Source organism: Orbicella faveolata, unplaced genomic scaffold, assembly GCF_042242905.1.
Source record: "Orbicella faveolata isolate gen_17 unplaced genomic scaffold, um_ofav_v1 contig_12, whole genome shotgun sequence".
In the NCBI taxonomy this organism is placed as follows: Eukaryota; Metazoa; Cnidaria; class Anthozoa; order Scleractinia; family Merulinidae; genus Orbicella; species Orbicella faveolata.
Window position 1 is genome coordinate 14,250,001 of NW_028301539.1, and position 20,000 is coordinate 14,270,000.

At 39.0% G+C, this 20,000-nt stretch overlaps 1 protein-coding gene and 1 pseudogene across 1 annotated transcript in view; one reads left to right on the forward strand and one right to left on the reverse strand.

Moving 5' to 3' along the window:
- Window positions 1-331, reverse strand: part of LOC149116784 (uncharacterized) — a 751-nt pseudogene extending 420 nt beyond the window's left edge.
- The window catches only part of LOC110052324 (oxysterol-binding protein 2-like), a 158,326-nt gene that overhangs the window by 63,670 nt on the left and 74,656 nt on the right, over window positions 1-20,000 (forward strand). Inside the window, exons 8-9 of the mRNA XM_089283800.1 lie at window positions 17,344-17,439; window positions 17,540-17,665. Of these exons, the coding sequence (XP_089139926.1) occupies window positions 17,344-17,439; window positions 17,540-17,665 (222 nt within the window). The remainder of the gene's footprint in view (window positions 1-17,343; window positions 17,440-17,539; window positions 17,666-20,000) is intronic.

Genomic DNA, 20,000 nt, shown 5'->3' on the forward strand with positions numbered 1-20,000 from the left:
TTTCCTGAATGGGTCGGTCTTGGACTTCTTGATGCAGACTGTCATGTGGTCTGGTGTGGTGATGTTGGGGAAGAAGTCAATGTCCTCGCAGGTGAGATGCACGTTGTAGTCAAACTGACCGTTGCATGTGAGTTCACTGCACCTCAAGAAGCCGAAAAAGGCTAAAGTAAAGGCAGACCAAAGCATCACCATATCAATATCTAGGGAGCGATCGAGGGGCGAGGAGGTTAAAAATGCTTTCCAGGATAGAAATAGTGATGGGCAGCCGGTTTCGTCTGGACAGCCCAAGGGTGCGCTTGATCCCACTGAGGGTACTTTGGAGGCGGGGCATGTCAGCGAAGTCAAGGTTGCAGTTGAACTCTACATGTAAATTATGTATCGCTGCTAGATAAGCTGTAATGGTGTGAAATTTAACATATTCAGCTAAGTGGGAAACGAAATAAATTAGGGTGACCTCCTTAGTGGGAAGGAGAGGGGTGGCAGGTGTTACTAGACTATATCTCAGACAGAACAGAATAAATTGTTTTTTTCCTGATGCATACGTTCTTCTAGTGGAAGGTGCCAGGGAGCCCCATAGGTAGGTGGAGACTTTGTTGGTTAGATATGAGTCAGATATTCCAGGATGGGGTAGCCAGTAGGCGAGGCTTCTGGTGCCAGCTCCCTGAAACGTTCCATCTGGAAGTGAGAAAGGGAGTCAGTAAAACCATTCTGGAGGCCTGGTAAATGAACTGCTGTGAGGGTGAAGTTGTGTTGGAGGGTAAAAAGGGTAATGGGCCTAAGGAGATCCATGATGCGGGAGATTTTGGAGCTTTTTGTATTGATGATGGACACCAAATAAACGCTTGAGTCAAGCAAGAAGCTGAATTGTGAGTGGAGATCGACTGCGATCGGTGTACTTGAGCATAAACAAAGTGAAACTACCTGGAGCTGATTGGCTGGTGATCTGAAAGCACGTGCGGATCAATCTTTTGATTGGCTGAAAACAATGGGGAGGGAAATCGATTGCTGAAAAAATACCTAGGCGTGGAGCTGATTCCACTCTTCAATAATCCGCACAGCAGACCCCCCACGAGAATTGAACGCTGGCTGCTCTACCTGCAACAATTTAACTACCAGCTAAAGTACTGCTCTGGTAAACAGAATGCAGCAGATTACCTCTCAAGACACATGCTCTCTCTCACTGAAAGCGACATCCAAACAAGCGAAGCAAGAAAGCAGGTTGTTCATAGCATTATCACTGATACAGCACCCCATGCCATCTCTCTGGCCAATATTCAAGCCGCAACAAGGAAGGACAAGGATCTCAAAAAGCTCATTCCGCTTATTCAGGCTGGGAATCATCGTGTTTGCAAATCTGATCCAGACCTGGCGAAGTACACACTGGTGTTCCGTGAGCTCAGTTATTTAGAAAGTGTTGTAACCCGTGGCCACCAACTGGTCATTCCAAAAAGCCTATGGGAGCAGGTCATCAGCATCTGCCATGAAGGGCACCTCGGAATTGTAAAAACCACGCAGCTCCTGCGACCAAGGGTATGGTTTCCAGGAATTGACAAGAGCGTGGAAAGAAAAATTGCTAGCTGCATACCCTGCCAGGCCAGTACCAACAGTTCCCAATGTGAACCTCTGAAGATGTCCCCCACCCCGAAAGGACCATGGTTACAAGCATCAGCAGACTTCTGTGGTCCATTTCCCACAAGTTAAACGGTTCTGGTTGTTTTAGATGCATATTTCAAGTACCCTTAGGTAGCAATCGTTTCCAGCGTTGCTGGAAAGGACACGATCCCAGCATTATAGTGTATCTTTGCCACTCATGAGATACCGGAAGTCCTGAAAACCGACAATGGGCCCCCTTTCCAAGGCCATGCATTTCAGTCATTCGCAAAAGAGAAACGTTTCACACACCAAAAAATCACACCCTTGTGGCCGGAGGCTAATGGCCATGTAGAAGGTTTCATGAAAAACCTTGGCAAGGTCGGAGGAACTGCCCACAGTCAAGGAAAAGATTAAAGGAGAGAGCTATATGTCTTTCTAGCCAATTACAGAGCCACACCCCACCCAAGTACTGGGAAGAGCCCTTATCAGTTATGCATGAACAGAACTGTAAGGATTAAACTCCCTACCATCATGGAAACCACTCCTGACACGGAAGCCATGCAGAAGGACAAGGATTCAAAGGCAAAGATGAAAGCCTACGCTGACCAGAAACCACAGGTTAAGCTACACAACCTGAATGCAGGAGATATCACACTGGTGAAACAGAGAAGGCTTAACAAAGCCAGTCCACATTTCAAACCTGTACCATACACAATCCTAGATGTCAAAGGTTCCATGATCACCACCAGGCAAGCAACTGATCAGAAAGAAGTCACCCGCAATAGCTCCCATTTCAAGAAGCTACCCGACCTACCAAGAAGTACTGTACCTGACACCAAACCAGCACCCGCTGATGAGCAAGTGCCACTCAACTTCGAAGGACTGGAGGTCTGTCAACCCGCATCAACCTCAGCACCCCAAGAGGAATCTAGTCAGGCACACCCAAGCGAAACTAATGGTAATCAAGACAACGCAACGCTTGCAGCAGCAGATCAACCTGCCCCCTCACCACCCTATTCTCCCGCAGTGGTAGACTAATCAAGAAACCTGGCTGCATAAAACACTATGTGATGACTTAAAAAACTCTGCTAATTATTAGAACCTTTGTAGCCAAGTTAATATATTTTATATAGCCATTCGTTTTCATACTGCAGGGGATTGCATGATTCTGTTGTTTTCATCGTTTTGCTGTTAGCATTGTCTTTGTTTTTTCCCACCATGATTTTAATTATTGTTTGTAACTATACAGGGAGAGATGTAATGTTGATACGTGTAGGTCAGTGGTGTCACATACGGGACTCACATTTTTTAATTAGTTTTCCGAAGTGCATGTTGTTGTTCGGATCATCATGGTTGCTGATGATTAAAAGTTGTGTTACTGAAACACTGGACTAATCTATTGGCGTGGACATAATACAAAGCTGAGGTGATTTCAGCAAAGAGCGAACGTGCTTAAAAGCATGTGCTTGAAATGATTGACATCAGAAACAATTGAAAAAATTCCTAACCTAGCTCCCATTAAATGAGGCAAACTTGACTACAAATCGTGTGAGAAACTTGTCATGGTCGCTATTAAATACTCTGAAAATGATAAAGGAAAAAGAACAAACCTCTTTGTCCATCCAGGCCTTTTTGTGTACAGAAGCCTGCATTCTCCTGGGCACCTCAATTCGCAGCTGACAAACGCCTTCGCGAACGAACGAACGTTGTAGTGACCCATCAAGGCACGTTTGGCAGTCATCTTGGCAGTCATCTTTAACTCGCTGGAGAACAAGATGCTGTTGGTTTTTCCATTTACGGACCATTGATTCGTATATGCCATATTCGCAAGCAATTTCATGATTGTTGTTCACGGCTTCCGCTTCTGCTACGGTCTTCAACTTGAAGTTTAGATCATAGGAATGACGATGAGTGCTTGGCATAATTACTGAAAATTTACGGTACGCTGAATGAATGCTCGAAGATTAAGATGAGTTTTGCAAATGATGAATGAAAGATCTGTCAGATGAGTATCGATTATAAATGGAAAAACGGGTCAACTAGTAGTCATAACTTAAAACAGTTTCCTGAGAAGGACGACTAGTGAATTGAAAAGTGTGACTTTTATGCTATTGTCCATGTGTGACTTTTTTGCTATTGTTTGTAATGTGTGACTGTGCTTTTGTTTTGAGAATGAAAGCACCGTAATTAGTAACTTTTGGAAGCAAATTGTTGTAAGTACAGGAAACGTGGTCAACAAAATTTCCCGTAATTCTGGGTGCACCTTATAACAGGTTACTTAGGTGAAATTTTCATTTTGCTTGTCACAATTGTCTTTGAAAGTTTAGGGTGCATGTTATAACCGAGTGCACCTTATAAGTGAATAAATACGGTAATTTTATTCACTTCTTCAATTCACAAGTTTGCTCACAGAGCACTTTGATTCTATACAATATTGTTAGTTGTCATTTTTCCACTTTTATCCATTGAAGGCTGTAGTCTGATAGCTGAAGGCTCGAAAGTTTCTTACTATTATTTGTAACCATTTTTAATAGTAACTTAATTAAGTATTTTATTGTAAATAATATCGTATTTTAGCATTTTATTGTAAATAATATACTTTTAGCATTCTAATTATTTTAAGCTGAGGGCCCCAAGTTTATCAGTAACTTAAGTTACTGTCACGGGTCACCCTCATTAAATAAAGTCTTTCACTTCACTTCACTTCACTATATATAATTATAGCCAGTGAACATTTTTACAATTTTTTTGTTTTATCCTGGCTGTGGTTCTTTTATTTTTAAATATCTGATAAGTATTTGGAAGCAACATAGTCTGCTGAAAATGTGGTGAGTGAGGAGCTGATGAGGTACTTCTCTGGGAAGAGAGAAAAAAGGTGCAGGTGGCAACCATTGAAGAAACCTGTACCAGAGGGACACATGTTAGTAGACAGGGAAATGGGATTGTTCAACCAAGGACGAGTGTTAATGATGACAGGGCAATGAAACTCGCAAGAAAGGTGGCTCACCACTGAATGTCCGAGGTGAGATTAATACTGCGAGTTTCAGTTTGGTCTTGTAATGCTTTCAGCAAACCATTGAAAAAGATTCATGCTGTTCCTGTGTTACTGACATTGTCATGTTGACAGCGTCCAGAAGAACCCCGAAAAATGTCATCTTACTGCTGGGTGGGCAGTCCTTGTCAGGCAAGGCTTGTAAAACAAGGAATTGAAAAAGCTGGTTAAGGGAGGAAAACGCTTGAGTGGAGGAGGATGGGTGTTCAGTGCTGCCGAAATCATCTGTGTAGTTGGTTCAATAACATCTATAACCAACACCAGCCAGTGGTCAGAATGGAACTTGAACCTGTGACCATTTGGAAAAGCACACAAGAAACCAGTTTTCTTGGCTTGGCATCTAGATTCCTTACTCAATCAATGAAAAAGCTTCTTTATATCTCACCGCATGTAATGTCCAATCAGAGAACAGGTTCAATTTCTGAATGGATTTGCAGCGTGGAACTGAGGCTCTTTGCTTGGGCCACCAGAGGTATTTTGTCTGTCCTTCCTTGAAGTATCGACATGAAGAAGGGTGCTGCAAACCTTACTGGCATTGAACTATCCAGCTGTTTGAACTGTCAAGTGGTTGACTATAAACTCCCAAGATACAATAATTATTAATGAGACTGTTAATACCCTGGGTTGTTTCAACCCTACCCTTCAGGATGTTGAGGCTAATCCTCAACAATTGTTCTTTATTTTAACCCCATTCCATTCCACGTTCTTTGTATCCCAGAATGCTGCACATGTGCTTGTTGAGTTGTGTAAAAACGTGTTTGAGGACCATGTGCTCTCACTTGTGTTGTTTATGGCGGTGGTCTCATCATCAGTGCAACCTACATAGGTTAACCCAAGATGAGACCTTGTGTACCATGTGTTGTAAACATGGTGACTTAAAATTAAAGTTGCATATCCCTGTCCTTGCTGTCCCCTGGACATTTGTAAAAGCCATTTGAGTCTGTGCTTTTGGTGGAATTTGTGCTTTATTGTGGTTGTGAAGCGGCAACCCTAAAAGCTGGAATGATGGAACGGAGTGGCGGAACGTGGAACGGCGAAAAATCACCCCAAATCCTAAAAGACGGAATCGTGGAATGGCGGATTGGCAGAAAATGATCCCAAATCCTAAAAGACGGAATCGTGGAACAGCCGAATGGTGGAAAATCCCCCAAAATCCTAAAAGATGGAATGATGGAAAATCACCCTATATCCCAAAAGAGGGAACTGTAAATACTGTAAAACAAAGCCGATCTAAAAGGCTAATGCTAAGAGCCACAGATCTGCGAAAAATTGCTAGCTGTCAAATCTGTCATGCACTTGACATGTCCCGGATGTTATGTTTACAGTAATTTTATTCAATTCCCACTGAATTGAAATATATTTCATGGAAGATACTTTTTGAACAATTTTGAACAATAAAGCAAATTCATGACTTTCTGTCTCTTAGGATTTGTGGTGATTGTCCACTGATCTGCAGCTTTTAGAATTTACCTCACTTTGTCTGCACAGCGTGACGGAGTGGCACAACCCTTCACTTGGAGATTGTCGATTTTGTCACTTCGACGGCAATATGCGAAAGCTACATGAGAATTGGTAGTAGAAATCTAAAGGATAACAAATTCTTAACAACAACAAAAGAAATTATTATTTTACACGTGGAGGGGCGTTTCACAAACCTGTGCCTTTTTTCACTTTCTCTAACTCCTCTTTGAATGTTGGGTGATTTCCCATCATTACGTCTTTTAGGATTTGGGGAGATTTTCCGTCATTCCATCTTTTAGGATTTCGGGTGATTTTCCGTCATTCCTTCTTGTAGGATTTCGGGTGATTTTCTGTCATTTTGTCTTTTAAGAGTTTGGGTGATTTTCCATCATTCCCTCTTAGGATTTCATGGGAATTTTCCATCATTCCGTCTTTAAGGTTTTCAGGGGATTTTCCACCATTCTGTCGTTCCACGATTCCGTCTTATAGGATTGGGATCATTTTCCACCATTCCACCATTCTGCAATTCCGTCTTAGGATTTGGGGTCATTTTCCGCCATTCTGTGATTCTGCCATTCCGCCGTTCTGTCATTCCGGCTTTTAGGGTCACCCGTTGTGAAGTACTTTAAGTGGAAATCAATTTATCTTATCAAGGAATCCTGCCATGTTAAATTTGTGTTTAGGGCAGGAAAAACCCAGCAAAATTTACTTGCCCTGGGCAATCAGACCTCTTGGGCAAGCGAAAATGGAAGTTTGGTGGTCCAATGGACAAGTTTAATTAGCCCCTGTAGTCTTGTTAGTTGTCAAGGCATAAACATTGCACTCCTGTTGGGCAAGTAATATTTTAATGGGAACAATGAAAACTGAAATTCACTGGATTTCGAAACTGAAACTGGATTTCAAAATTTTTTTCCTGCCCTGGTGTTATAATGCACCAAGGAATAGTGTTTGAAAGATTAGAAGCACTGGACAGATCCTGCAGAGGGCATTTATCATCAATTCATGCACTGATTTCTAATGTTTTATTTACTAGTAAGCAGAAATAGCACAAAGAGTTAATGCAAGTACAGTGGAACCTCGATTTAACGAACCTCTATTCAACGAAGTCCTCGATATAATGAATGATATTCTATGTCCCGGCCAAAGTTACAGTAAAATGTATGGAATAGAACCTTGATATAAAGAATTCTCCAATATAACGAACATAATCCGGAAGGCCAAATGTAAAATCTACCTCGATATAACGAATTATAATGTTTCCTTGTTTACATAGACAATTTTCTGTATAACCTCCATGCTGCAACATTTTTAAATCGCTACTCTGAAAGTGTTGCACTTTAGTAAACAAAAGCTGCACGTCTGCTCAAAAGTGAAAATAATTGATACTGAAAGCTACCATGCTTAATGAACTGCATCTCAAAATGCGGCACCTCCTTGGGTGACAAAAATTGCATTGAATTGTGTGACAGAAGTCATCTGTGTTACAAATCAATCATTAACTATGACCTTGATATAACGAACATTTTGGTCGTTTCCCCTCAAATTCGTTGTATCGAGGTTTCCGATATAATGAAACCTCGATTTAACGAACAAATTTGGCCAGTTCCCAGCGACTTCATTAAATCGAGGTTCATTAAATCAAACATAAACACCATATTCCAAAATCATCCTCAAACTAGGCATCCTTGGCTTTGATGAAATTGAAATGACAGCCGATACCGAGCTGGTATAGTTCGAATTGATGTTTCCATACTCATGGCTAATATCGATCTTTATCTAACAAACAATGACTTGTTCAGTGTGTGGTGCAACCCAAACTGATAGTTCAAGCCAAGAAATACTGGCTTGTGATTTACTTGTGTAATATATACATGAAAAAATTACTTGATTCTGATTGGCTGAGAGCAGTGCAAAAAGTGTAACACCAGTACAAATTACACATCGTAATTCTAGATTATGATTGGCTGAAAGAAAGTAGGAAATTTTCTAAGCGAATGATATGGAAAATAGTGACAAAAATTTAGTGCGGAAACTCTGAAAAAAGTTTTCTCAAATCAAAAAAATTTGCTTCAAGAAAGATCTTATGGCATTTCCTCCCACCTGAATTTTTCATGTTTATATTATTAATAAGTAAATATATGGTTTTTCTTGTTCAATTTGGAATTAATTAGCACTTGTGAGTTTTTATAAAAGGTGAAATTACACTTGCCGAAGTGGGTCATGCAATTTCAGCTTTTTGAAAAACTCACTCATGCAAATTAATTTCAAATTGAACTCGAAACCATATGATTACCTATATGTACTTGTGAAATACTTGTGGTGTAACCCGAAACGAAATCGTATTAGCTTTAGCACAAACCACAAACAGCTTTCACAAGTTTCTCACAAGTATCTCACAAGTATCTCACAAGCCAGTATTTCTCGGTTTGAACTGTCAGTTCAAGTTGCACCACACACTGAAAGAGTCATTGTTTGTTAGATAAAGATGGATATTAGCCACCATAATCCAACTGGGCTATGCCAATCACATAATTTTGTGTTTAATTATTTGATCTAAAGAAAGCAATACACATTTACATTGAAGACCAAGACGATCAGTACATACACACATGAGGTCAATTTACAGCTGCATGTGATGTAAGTTACAGTGTAAAGAACTTACTTCTTTGACAGTATCCAGTCAGATTATTTTTAGTAAATACAGGTCAGCAAACGGATAAAAAATGTTCAGAAGAGAGGTCAGCAAAACATATTCTCCATGAATAAACTGCAAAGCTTTGTAAATCGAGCACAAAGGTTGGCCTTTCTCACATGGCTTATTATTACTTAAATTTTAATCAAAATTCAATAAAGGAAATATTAGTCTTTTGTTCATTGTATTAACGAAACATTGACCGACATTCGACTGATATATCATTGTCTGATAGTTGGCAAGTATGCCACTGACAGTATCACGTTCAATATGTCAACCAACACTTTGAGCATCATTAAGTGGACTATTGGTTGATGCTTGTTTGAGTTTCGAGTGATACAGTTTTTATTGACCGATACTTACTCGATCAAAAAATGACCAATACCCAGTCAAGTATCCACCAATATATTGGTTGAGGCCTCCACAAGATACATGATCCAACTTTTGGGAACCCTCATATTTGTTACTTTTAAGAACCCTATAGCCCTTGACAGAAGGTTGAACCCTGTTTAGGGAGACCGAATGCCAGCTTTTGCCACTAGCATTTCTGGGATGGTTTGGATACTAAATGTGAGCTATGATTGATTGATGGTTTCCAAAGGCAACCATCAACCAATCATAGCTCACATTGGTTACCCAAACCATCCCAAGTTAATCTTCCCAAAGTTTCTGTCAACAGCAATTAGTTAAACATGATTTTTGAGGTCTTGGTGTTCATGGGAATGGAGCAACAATGTGCAATCCCAGAAAATGCCCACACCTCCACCCCCCACCCTGCCCACCCCCACAGAGAGAGAGAGGACTATCTGACCTCTGTCCACCCTCTGGAATTTCCACTCCCCATGAGGAATATAGCTATCTCTTATCGCACAAGTGCTCAAGAATAGTTATATTTATTGACACTTAGCCCTTGCTATTTTGAACTGTTGTTTCTCTTGAGGGCTCAAATTAACAGGGTTCAACTGTACCAATATTTTATACCCTACAAGCATTATCCAAATTAGCTGTTACATTGGTAATAGTTCAGGTAAGGCTATCATTGTAATGCATTTCCATCAAGTCCAATAACATGCAGAAAAACTGCAAAGAATTTATGACTAGCATGTTCCACTTTTTTCGTGATATTATGCTGTTCAGAAAGTAGTTTCTTAAAAGAGAAGGTCACTCCAAAAACTGTATTTTTTTCCATCACCAATAAAAAGTTCACATTTAGTTGAGTTACTCACCATTGTTTTAGCTTCTGAAGTGGATGCGATCCCAAGGGAAAAGAAGTGAAAAGTTTGACACTGGGAGCTGCCATTTTGTAAGGTTCTTGAAGGCCAGGCCACATCTCTGTGATGTCATTCAGTCCGAATTGGCACGAAGCTCAAAGGCTAAAGCTCTCCTTTTCTGTTCTAAATTCGTTTATTCAGTTGTGAGCTAAAATGTTGGGCCCCGGGCTGTAAAACCCAAACCAAAAAGGATAGGGAAAGAGGAGTGACTTTCCTTAATTTGCCTGCAAGGATCAAAAAATTGCCAAAGAAGTGGTTCGAACAGCTATGTGGGGATGAGAGATTCTTGCCAAAACAACTCAAAAATGTCCATGTGTGCAATGAGCATTTCACAGACAACTATTTCAAAACTGAATACTGATTTGAGCTTGTGGGTGGAAACACAAGAAGTAGGTCATTGAAAAATGCTTTCCGACAATTTTTCAACGGAAGGCCCTTGTAAAGGCACACATTGCAAGTGAACAGTGCATCGCAAGGAACGAAAAGAGGCAGCTATCAGTTATACTTTTCATTTTTTAAAAAATATTTTTAGCCGGCAGAACTGTTGTTGACTTGATTTCGTAAATCTTATTTCTGCGCACAAAATTGAAGCTCCTCGCTAGATGGGGACTCAAATTTCAAGAAAAAACCTTGGGGCCAGCTGGCCCCTAAGTTTTCAGGTTTGGTCACCAGCACAAGTTTTTTAGTCGCCAAAAATGTTCAACCCTTCAGGCTTAATACATTTTCATGAAAAGATGCTAAAACGGCGTAAATCACGGGTTTTGCATGTAGATATCAGTTTGCCGCTTTTTTCTATAATAACAAGGAAAATGGCTGAATGAAATTCTATTCTTCATTTACCAGTCTGACCAGTATTTATAAAAAAGCTTCCATGTTGCAAGCTTTGATTCACTGTTTTTCATAGACTGGGGCAAGGTTTTTTGTGTTTTTGTGTTCATTGATGCATAGCAACTGCACACATTTTTTTTTGGTGAATTTATTAAATTTCTTAGGGTACCATGGGAACTTCAAATGCCCTGCAGATTTCTTTAAAATTACATGTGAGACTTACCCGCTTCGGTTTTCTTTTACTGAAAAAGCATTTTTTCGATTTATAGATCTTTTGTGTGAGCCGAAAACTTAGAGCATGTTTAATAATCGGCCTTGACAGCCAGGGATGAGTTAAAATACTTACAAATTTTAAATGTTGTCTAATTTGATTTGAAATACATTGGAAGAAGTAGTTAATTGTACATCAGTCCTATCTATATATCGACAATTACTGATAACAAGTCCTGATAGTGAAATCCCATATCCGCATGTAAATAATATTTTGTCTGAAATGTGTTGCAATTTGTTTTCAATTTTGTCAACACAATTCATCATTAATTAAGGACGTTTTTTTTCATTCACATCATTTTTGGGAATTACAGTTGCTAATGAAAGCAGTGCTACTGTAAAAAAATGAAGCTGTAATCTTACTGCATGCTTTGTCAAGTAACGATGCCAGTAAACATGACACATGCGATACGAAAAACACACTTGCAGAGTCAATTTTCCTTCTGCTGGTTTATGCATGTAAAAGTTGTATATACTTTTTTCTTGTATCCAAAATTTATTACATATGCTTAGCTTTCCAACAATACAAATTACAATTCTCACAAAAAATCTTAGGTACTGATAAGGAATGTCGTCAATATCACATTTCACGTCAAAGATGTCGATTTCACTTTGCATCTTACATGTAAAGTCATTGCGTATTTCACAAGAGTCCACGTAGTCCATAATTAAGTGTAAAGTAACCTAGGCAAACATGTACGAGCATGAGCAAGAAGTATCCAAATCTCATATGTAAAAACACAGACTTGTGAGGTGGAAAGCATCTGCCCGATTTAAACACACCATTGAAAACTCATCAGTTTCTGATTCCAGAACTCCCTCCGCATTGAACCGCCAGTAACAGAAAAATGAAGAGAAATCAGATCAAAAGCACTAAACTGGGGATTTATTTAAGCCACCAGTTCAATTCTGAGAGCAATTTACAATTAAAAATAAAGCTCCTCTTCCACTAACTGCGTCCATTGTAATTGTACCGCAAAATGTACCTTCCATCTTTGTGACCTACTCCGGCTGTTCTCGGCAACAAACACATTGTCTTTGTGTCGGTATGGTTGTACATCTCTCACAAGTACACCTCAAAGCATTTTCCAACTGATCATTCAATTCAACTTGATTATTATCTCCCGTGGAATCACTAGCACTTTCTGGCTTCAAGAGCAGCCATACTAAAGCTCAAAAGAACAAACACGCTCTCGGACAGAATGACATCATGGAGATGCGGCCTGGCCTTCAAGATCCTTTCAAAATGGCGGCTCCCAGTGTCGAACTTTTCACTTCTTTTTCACTGGGATCGCATCCACTTCAGAAGCTAAAACAACAGCGAGTAACTCAACTCAATGTGAACTTTTTATTGGTGATGGAAAAAATACACGGTTTTTGGAGTGACCTTCTCCTTTAAGTTTTTTAAGTGATGACGTATGGTGTGATGTCATCGCTTTATGCTGGCGTGCTAAATTCCTTTGGATAGTGATTTCGTTGCGCTTATGTCCGTCGCACTTTTGTCGTGCACTTTTTATCCCTTTGTGGAAGCAAAATGCACTCTGGGAGTTGCTGGTCGTAGGTTCAGCGGAGTGCTTTTAATTCTAGCTTTTAAAAGAAGATTTAGGGGGTGTATTTTGGTTTATGCAGTATCAGATAAATTTGCATTCACAGGCAAACTCATAATAAGAACATGTCCTCCATACATACAAGTTTAGATGGACAAGTAAGTCGCACAGGTGATAGGTGAAGGCTTTGCGGCTTTCCTTTGCTGTTTGAAGGATCAGCGGAGGGCTTTTAATCGATATGACAAGTATACAGTTAAAACAACAAATTGATTTTCAGTGAGGTAATTAGCGTTGCCAAATATCCTTAAAGATAATAAGGCGTCGATTTCAGAGAGAGAAACTTGTACTTTGCGGCTTTCCTTTGCTGTTTGTAGGATCAGTGAAGTGCTTTTAATTTCAGCTTTTAAATGACGATTTGGGAGTGGATTTTGTTTAAGCGATGACGTAGTCAGAGCTTATATGTTGGCAGGCACCGCATTCTTTTGGATAGGCAGCGTAGAGCTTTTGTCGTGCTGCGCTTATGTCGCGCACGATTCGCCGCTCTGGAAGGGAAATACAGTCTGGGAGGTAGTAAATAAGCGCTGTGTGAGCATTGTATGAGCACTGAAATATTTGAACTGAACTTATGTGTGTGGGATACGCGATAGGTCAAGGTTCTACATTAAATTTACGTACATGTATTGGTTAGCATTGTTTAGGTAAATATAAAGTAAATATATCTGGGCTGAAATAGTGGTGAAATTGTACTAGAAGAAGAGCATTGTGTGTGTGGGACACGCGATAGGTCAAGGGTCTACATGAAATTTACGTATTGGTGAGCAAACATATTTGTGGGCTGAAATATTTGTGAAATTGAACTAGAATTGGAGAAAAGCATTGAAGAAGTTCACTGTGAAAGCAGTTGAGATAGAAGAAAGCAATGGAGAAAAGTGTACATAATGAAAAGGTGAGCTAGCTGGAGTTTTTTTCTTGATCAGAATTGGTTAATGTAGCTTGGATTATGGTGTCTTAAGTAGAAACAGAGCGGCAGTTGGGTTACACAACATTTATATTTGAAACCAGTTGAGATAGCAGGAAGCAATGGGGAATAGTGTAATGAAAAGGTGAGCTAGCTGAAGGTTTTGCTTTGATCAGAATTGGTTACTATAGCTTAGATTATGGTCTCTTTAATGGAAAACAGAGCAGCCGTTCGGTTACACAACATTTACATGAAAGCCAAAAATACTCAAGTGATGTGAGAGGGAAGTTCTGGTTTATGCTATTGTTTATATTTTACCTGGAGGCAATGCAATGTATCTTTCAACTTTAAAAAAAAGTAGTTTGCTGAAGAACTAATCCTTTTGCTGTAATGAAAACAGCTTATAACTGTCACACATGATAAGAGCACAAATTAGGTTTGGCTTGTGAAAAACAACCAGAAGAGTCCGGAAGACGTGATTTAACCACAGGATTTTCAGCTGAAAACCATTCACAATGGAAAACAGGTTATTTTTGTAATAAAACAGAAGGTTTACAGTAGTGACAATGAATTCAAGTTACAATTTATTTGCAGTTTTTAGTTCTTTGTAAAGTTTTACAAATGTGGTATTTTACATTTTCTCTCTACGGAAGAGTGGTTGTGATTAAACAATAGATAATGGTTTTGTCAGTGGTAAATCAATAGGAAGATTCATTAAAAACAGGTATAAGGTTAAAACAACAAATTAATTTCCGGTGAGGTAATTAGCATTGCCAGATGTCTGTTATTTCAAGATAAGGTGTTGATTTCAGAGAGAAACGGTGAAAATACTGTTTGTTGTTTTCAAGTTTGCGTATGTTGTTGATGTACTTTAAACAACACGTTTCACTTTATCTGGAGAGATGCAAGTTTATTCATTTCTTTGCAGCTTCTAGGATCAGCAGAAAGAATTTATTTGCCATCTTTGGTTTCGGGGAACTAGGAACTTATCCTTTGCAGCTGTCTTTTGCAGTTTGTAGGATCCGCAGAGTGTCTTTAGTTTCAGCATTTAGAAGAAGATTTTTATTGTGGATTGTGCTTTATGCAATATCGGAGAAATTTGCGCTCACCGGCAAACTGATAATATGAACACATCATCTATACATACAACTTTAGATCTACAAGCAAGTTGCACACGCGATAGGTCAAGGGTCAACAATAAATTTACGTATTGGGGAGCACTGTTTAGCCTGGACTTTTTGCGGTCTTAAGGTGAATTCAGTTGAATGAGTACTGCCAGAACAGTGTATAAGTACTGAAATATCTGAACTTATATGTGAAACATGAAATAAACTGTATTGGTGAAAGTCTGGATCCACCACTGGATTTCTCTCGGGGCTTTCTATCACAATATTCTTTTACATTGTTTTATTTCTTAAAGATTTTTAGTCTCACTGCCAGTCACTTCAAAAAGTAAACAAAAGGGAAAAAGGTGAATTGCATTCAGTTCAAAGAGGAACAATTGAACAAAGGGAACATTAGTAAGCTTGGACTTTCAAAACCCAACTATGCAAAGCTACTTACAACACAGCTACTTCCTACAGATGTTGTATCTTACTTTTACTTTTGATTAAGCTTAACCATCAGCCTGTCTGTTTATGTTCCAATTTTTTTGGAACAATTTTAGAAATAGCACATACACGTCATCGCCTCTGCATGCATTGCATGCCATTTATTTGAAAACGAAATCCTGGGGACACAAGTGTATCATCACTGTACTAGCCAGGGATGCATTTTTTCAGTCTCCAAAGTTCAGTTCTCTATCAAAGTAGTGGAGGCTCTAACTCATTGTAGCTGGGGAAATTCCCAGAGCCCTTAGTGACAATCCTGATCTCAAATTCTTACTTTTTGCACATCACCAGGACTGTTTCTGATAATTTTTGCGACATTGTTCCACATGTACGTGTATATTTAACAATAATTATTTGCCAAAGACAAAGAGAACGAGGATTGGTGACATTGGTCACCAATGTTCACTGAGCCTGAGGCGAATAATTGTTTTAGTATAATTTCAGAGCTGATCAAAGAGAATTACACGGACTAAAACATGAAAACAGACGCAATTGTTCATTTGCCTACACATATGCAGCATAGTTTTAATAATAAGCTTACATGTACATCGATTGTGAATCAGTTTACTCATCGAGTTTGGCAGTAAAACAAACAAGCAAAACACTTAGTGAAAAACTCAATTCATCTGGTACCTTTGTTTTATTGTTGTTGACTTCATTCACAGTTGTCATCATCGTCTAAGAATGAGTAGTTTGAGTTTGAAGAAAAATAAATCCGAAGTGCAGTAGCTCTCATAAGCTTTAAATTCTATTTATCATTATTGCAGCAGCTGTGATTGTTTTGGGACTTAAAGGGGGCATTGTTTCTGTTCTTTGTTCTGATCTATTGTCCTCTCAAAGGGCATTGAGCCATTCATGTGAGACCTTACGAGAGCTGCTACCTGACCCAAATAAATTTCTGTCAATCAATCAACATAATCACTGCACTTATGATTTTTCTTGATGCATTGAATACAAGTTCTTGAATGGAGTTTTGGTCCAATGGTAATAGCAGTCATTTTGAAAATTCTCCATCCTTTCAAATATGTACGTATATCCTGCACTTGGAGTGATGTCTTCCAAATAAATGAAAAATTCATTCAGAAACTGTCCGCCATGTTTACTTGCCGAGATGGCAATGGTGGCAAGCTTAGTAACCAAGCTCAAAAATGTTACATTCATGGCTTGGAGTGGTTAATATTTAACAGTTAGAAAACAGCCCTAAGAAAATATGCTCGCCGATATATTTGGTTAAAAATCATGTTTCCATAGCTTGATAGAAACACAGAACTAGCACGAGCTGTTGATGTAATGATGGTGCAAGCAAAGATAATTTACCTTTTGATAATCAAAGTCAACAAGTTGTTTTCCTTTTTTTTTCTCGCAGTGTTTTCTAAAAGAAATAGAAAACATGTTCTCCTTGTTTCTATCGAGTTATAGAAACAGTGGTGAAAGTTTGGGAGAACTCGAAAAAGCTGTGGAAACACTCACCTGTGGCTTGTGTTCCCACAGCATTTCTCGTTCTCCCAAACTTCCACTTGTGTTTCTATAACTCGATAGAAACATGGCGCATGTTTTCTATTTCTTAAATAAAGAAGCCTAAGCCATGTATTACACTGTGACAAACACGATGGGCATTTGAGAACATGAGGGAAATGTAGAAAACACGAGCCGCAGACGAGTGCCTTCTACATTTCTCAAGTGTTCTGAAATGTCTGGAGTGTTTTATCACAGTGTAATACATGGCTAATAAAATAGAGGTAATGTGGTGTAAAACAATAAAACAAGCTTTTTCTATGTTTTATACTCTGATAAAACATGGGTTTTTGACCAATCAGAGCGTGCGCAGGGTCCTATCTATATTATAAAATGTCATTAAAGGAATTGCTCAATTTATGCTGTCTCACCTGATTTTTCTCCAAGGTCTCAATTTCTTGGTGCTAATTTAAAAGATCTCAGCTTCTGGGAATGAAATTGGTATGATGTTGCAAGGTCACCATCTCAAGTACTGATTGCTTCCAAGGCTGAGGCCCCTTACTACTGCTGGCAGTTAGTAATATTATGATTGGCTTTTTCTTTTAGGTATCTCATCATCCACCCATCTCAGCTCTTCATGCTGAATCTGACCACTGGGTTTTCTGGCAGGAGTACAAGCTTGATAATAGATTCAGAGGACAGGTATTCCAAAAAGTCTACTTTCTGGTATTTGCCACACAAGAATGTCCTAATAATTAGTTTTTTATAGTCAAGTAATTTACACACGTGTATTTATGTACAGTTTTTCAAGGTTATCCCAACTGGCATTTGTCATGTGAAGTTCAAGTCAGATGGGCATCACTATACATGGAAGAAACCAATCACTACTATTCATAATATTCTTGTTGGCAGTCTTTACGTGGATCAGGTGTGTATTGTGTTTATGTTATTTGAGAAATCAGAGATGGTGTGTATTTCCTCATCTATACAATAATCATCTTTTGCAAAAATGTTCATAAAATTGTACAGAAAGTTCTATAAAATCTTCACACCTTGCATTCACAATGTCGTTAGCACAGGGGCAAATATTACAAAAGGTATGGCTTTCTGTGTGCCTAATAAGCTGTGTTAGGTTTACAATGTATTGTGGTCAAATGTACAAGCACCTTCTTTTTCCCTACTGAGGGTTGTTTTGCTCACTTAAACCATCAAAATCAAGGTTTAACAGACTGTATGCCTCCATACAGATTGTATAGGGACTGCATGTAGGATGCTCCAAAAGTTTAAGTGATAGTCTGTGCTGATCCTAGCAGTATGCAGGATGCCTGTCACATATGAACTCAGTTAAATGACCTTGCTCTCCATAAGTTCTTTTAGCTCAGTGGATAGTGCACCTGCCTGGTGCTCAGTAGTTCATGGATTCCATTCACGCTAGATTTAAAAGTGAATAACTGACATTTGACTTAAGAACATTTCTTTGCATTATAATTAATTTATTATCAATGTAGTGAGCAGTTTCTGTTATATCTTACATGCTCACATGTCCCATGCATGGAACAGTCGTGGTCGCCATTGTAGTTGCAATTGTAACAGGTGTCGAGTTTCTGTTTGCTTCATCAGTTCTAGCAGGTCCATGAATGTTTCATCTAAAAAAGTCGGCGTTGCATTTGTTCTTGTGGAAAACACATTCCAGGTATCTGTTTTGGTCACATAAGCTGTGCGGTGTGTCATAAACTAGTTGTGCTCGTCTTGTCAAAGTCTTGATAGTCCTGGTGTTGTGTGAAGTCGGGTTGTAGGATGATTCGTCAAGAAATCTCTTGCTATATGTCGGTTTTCTGTACACCCTCCTTCGTAGTTCATTGTTGTCGCAGCTTACCGAACAGTCTAGAAAAGGAAGTTTTCTATTTTCTTCAATTTCTTTGGTAAACTGGATGTCAGCGCTCTGTTTGTTAAGGTGGTCATGATGTTGACCGTTACATTTCATGTTCAAAGTTGAATATTTAATTAAGCCTGTCCAGAGATTAATACTGGCATTATGTGCTAATGCTGATATGATAATTACATGTATTGGTGCGTGCAAATAACGAAGGTACAACTGTTGAGGTGCTAATTACAATAGTTGTGCAACACCCTCTCTCTTAGAAAGAATAATCATAAATAAATAAGTATACTAGTATATTAGAGTTCAGTTCATCTTACTTGTGAGTCTACATAACATAGTCTTTGAATCTTGATGGCCATTTACAATTCGGTTGTGAAGGGCAAAGTCCACATTCAATGGCATGAGGTGGTGCACTCTCTAATTCCATGTGTGAACAGTGGAGTCCGCATTCAACAGCTTGAGGTGGTACGCTATCTAATTGCATGTGGGGTTGATGGATCGTTTCTCTCATCAGCTCAGGGTTAGCTGGTTGTCTTTCCTGCTCCTGTTCAGAGTGTGTGGATGCAATTTCAGGCTGTGCTGGGCCATCCCAATGATCTGTTTCTGAGCTTTTTCTGTCTTTCAGTTCATCTTGCTTGTGAGTCTACATAACATAGTCTTTGACTCTTGACACTGCTTATGAATCCTTTGTGAACAGCAAAGTCCACATTCAGTGGCTTGAGGTGCGAAGTTTCTTTTCATGGCTTGTATTACTGCGAAGGCTGATGTATTTCTTAAAGACTCAAGTTCAATATAGTCACTGTAATGGTCCACAAGCACAAGGTAATTACTGCCTTTTAGTTGAAACAAATCTGCACTCACTCTTTCTCATGGCCTAGATGGTATGGCATGTGACTGCATGGGTTGACTGCATCTTTGTGTGCTACTGTCTGCACCTTGGTGTGCTTTGTGTATCTTCTGTAAGAGTTCAGGTGACAGTGATGCGGGAACTATGACTTGATGAGATTTGAAAAGCACTCTATCATGAAAGGCAAAAAGCCATTGTGTGGCAAATTTTGCAACTATTATTGCCAAAACTTTGTTGTTATTGTTGTTTTTTCCAAAACAATCAACAAATTTAATTAATTACAGTTTCTGAATGACAATTACGAGCTCCCTTAGACTGAAAACCTACTTTAATGGAAGTTTATAACTTTCAGTGTCCATTTTGACGAATATTTTGGTGATTTGTCTTCAACATCTGCTCAAGATCTGTGTGATACCGAGTCCAGCAAAACATAAACAAACAAAAACCACACAAAAACAAATTCAGAGCCATCTCAAGAAGGTAGATGTTTCCAGGTTTTCGGTAGTTTCAAACAAAGCAACACAAGAACTCAAC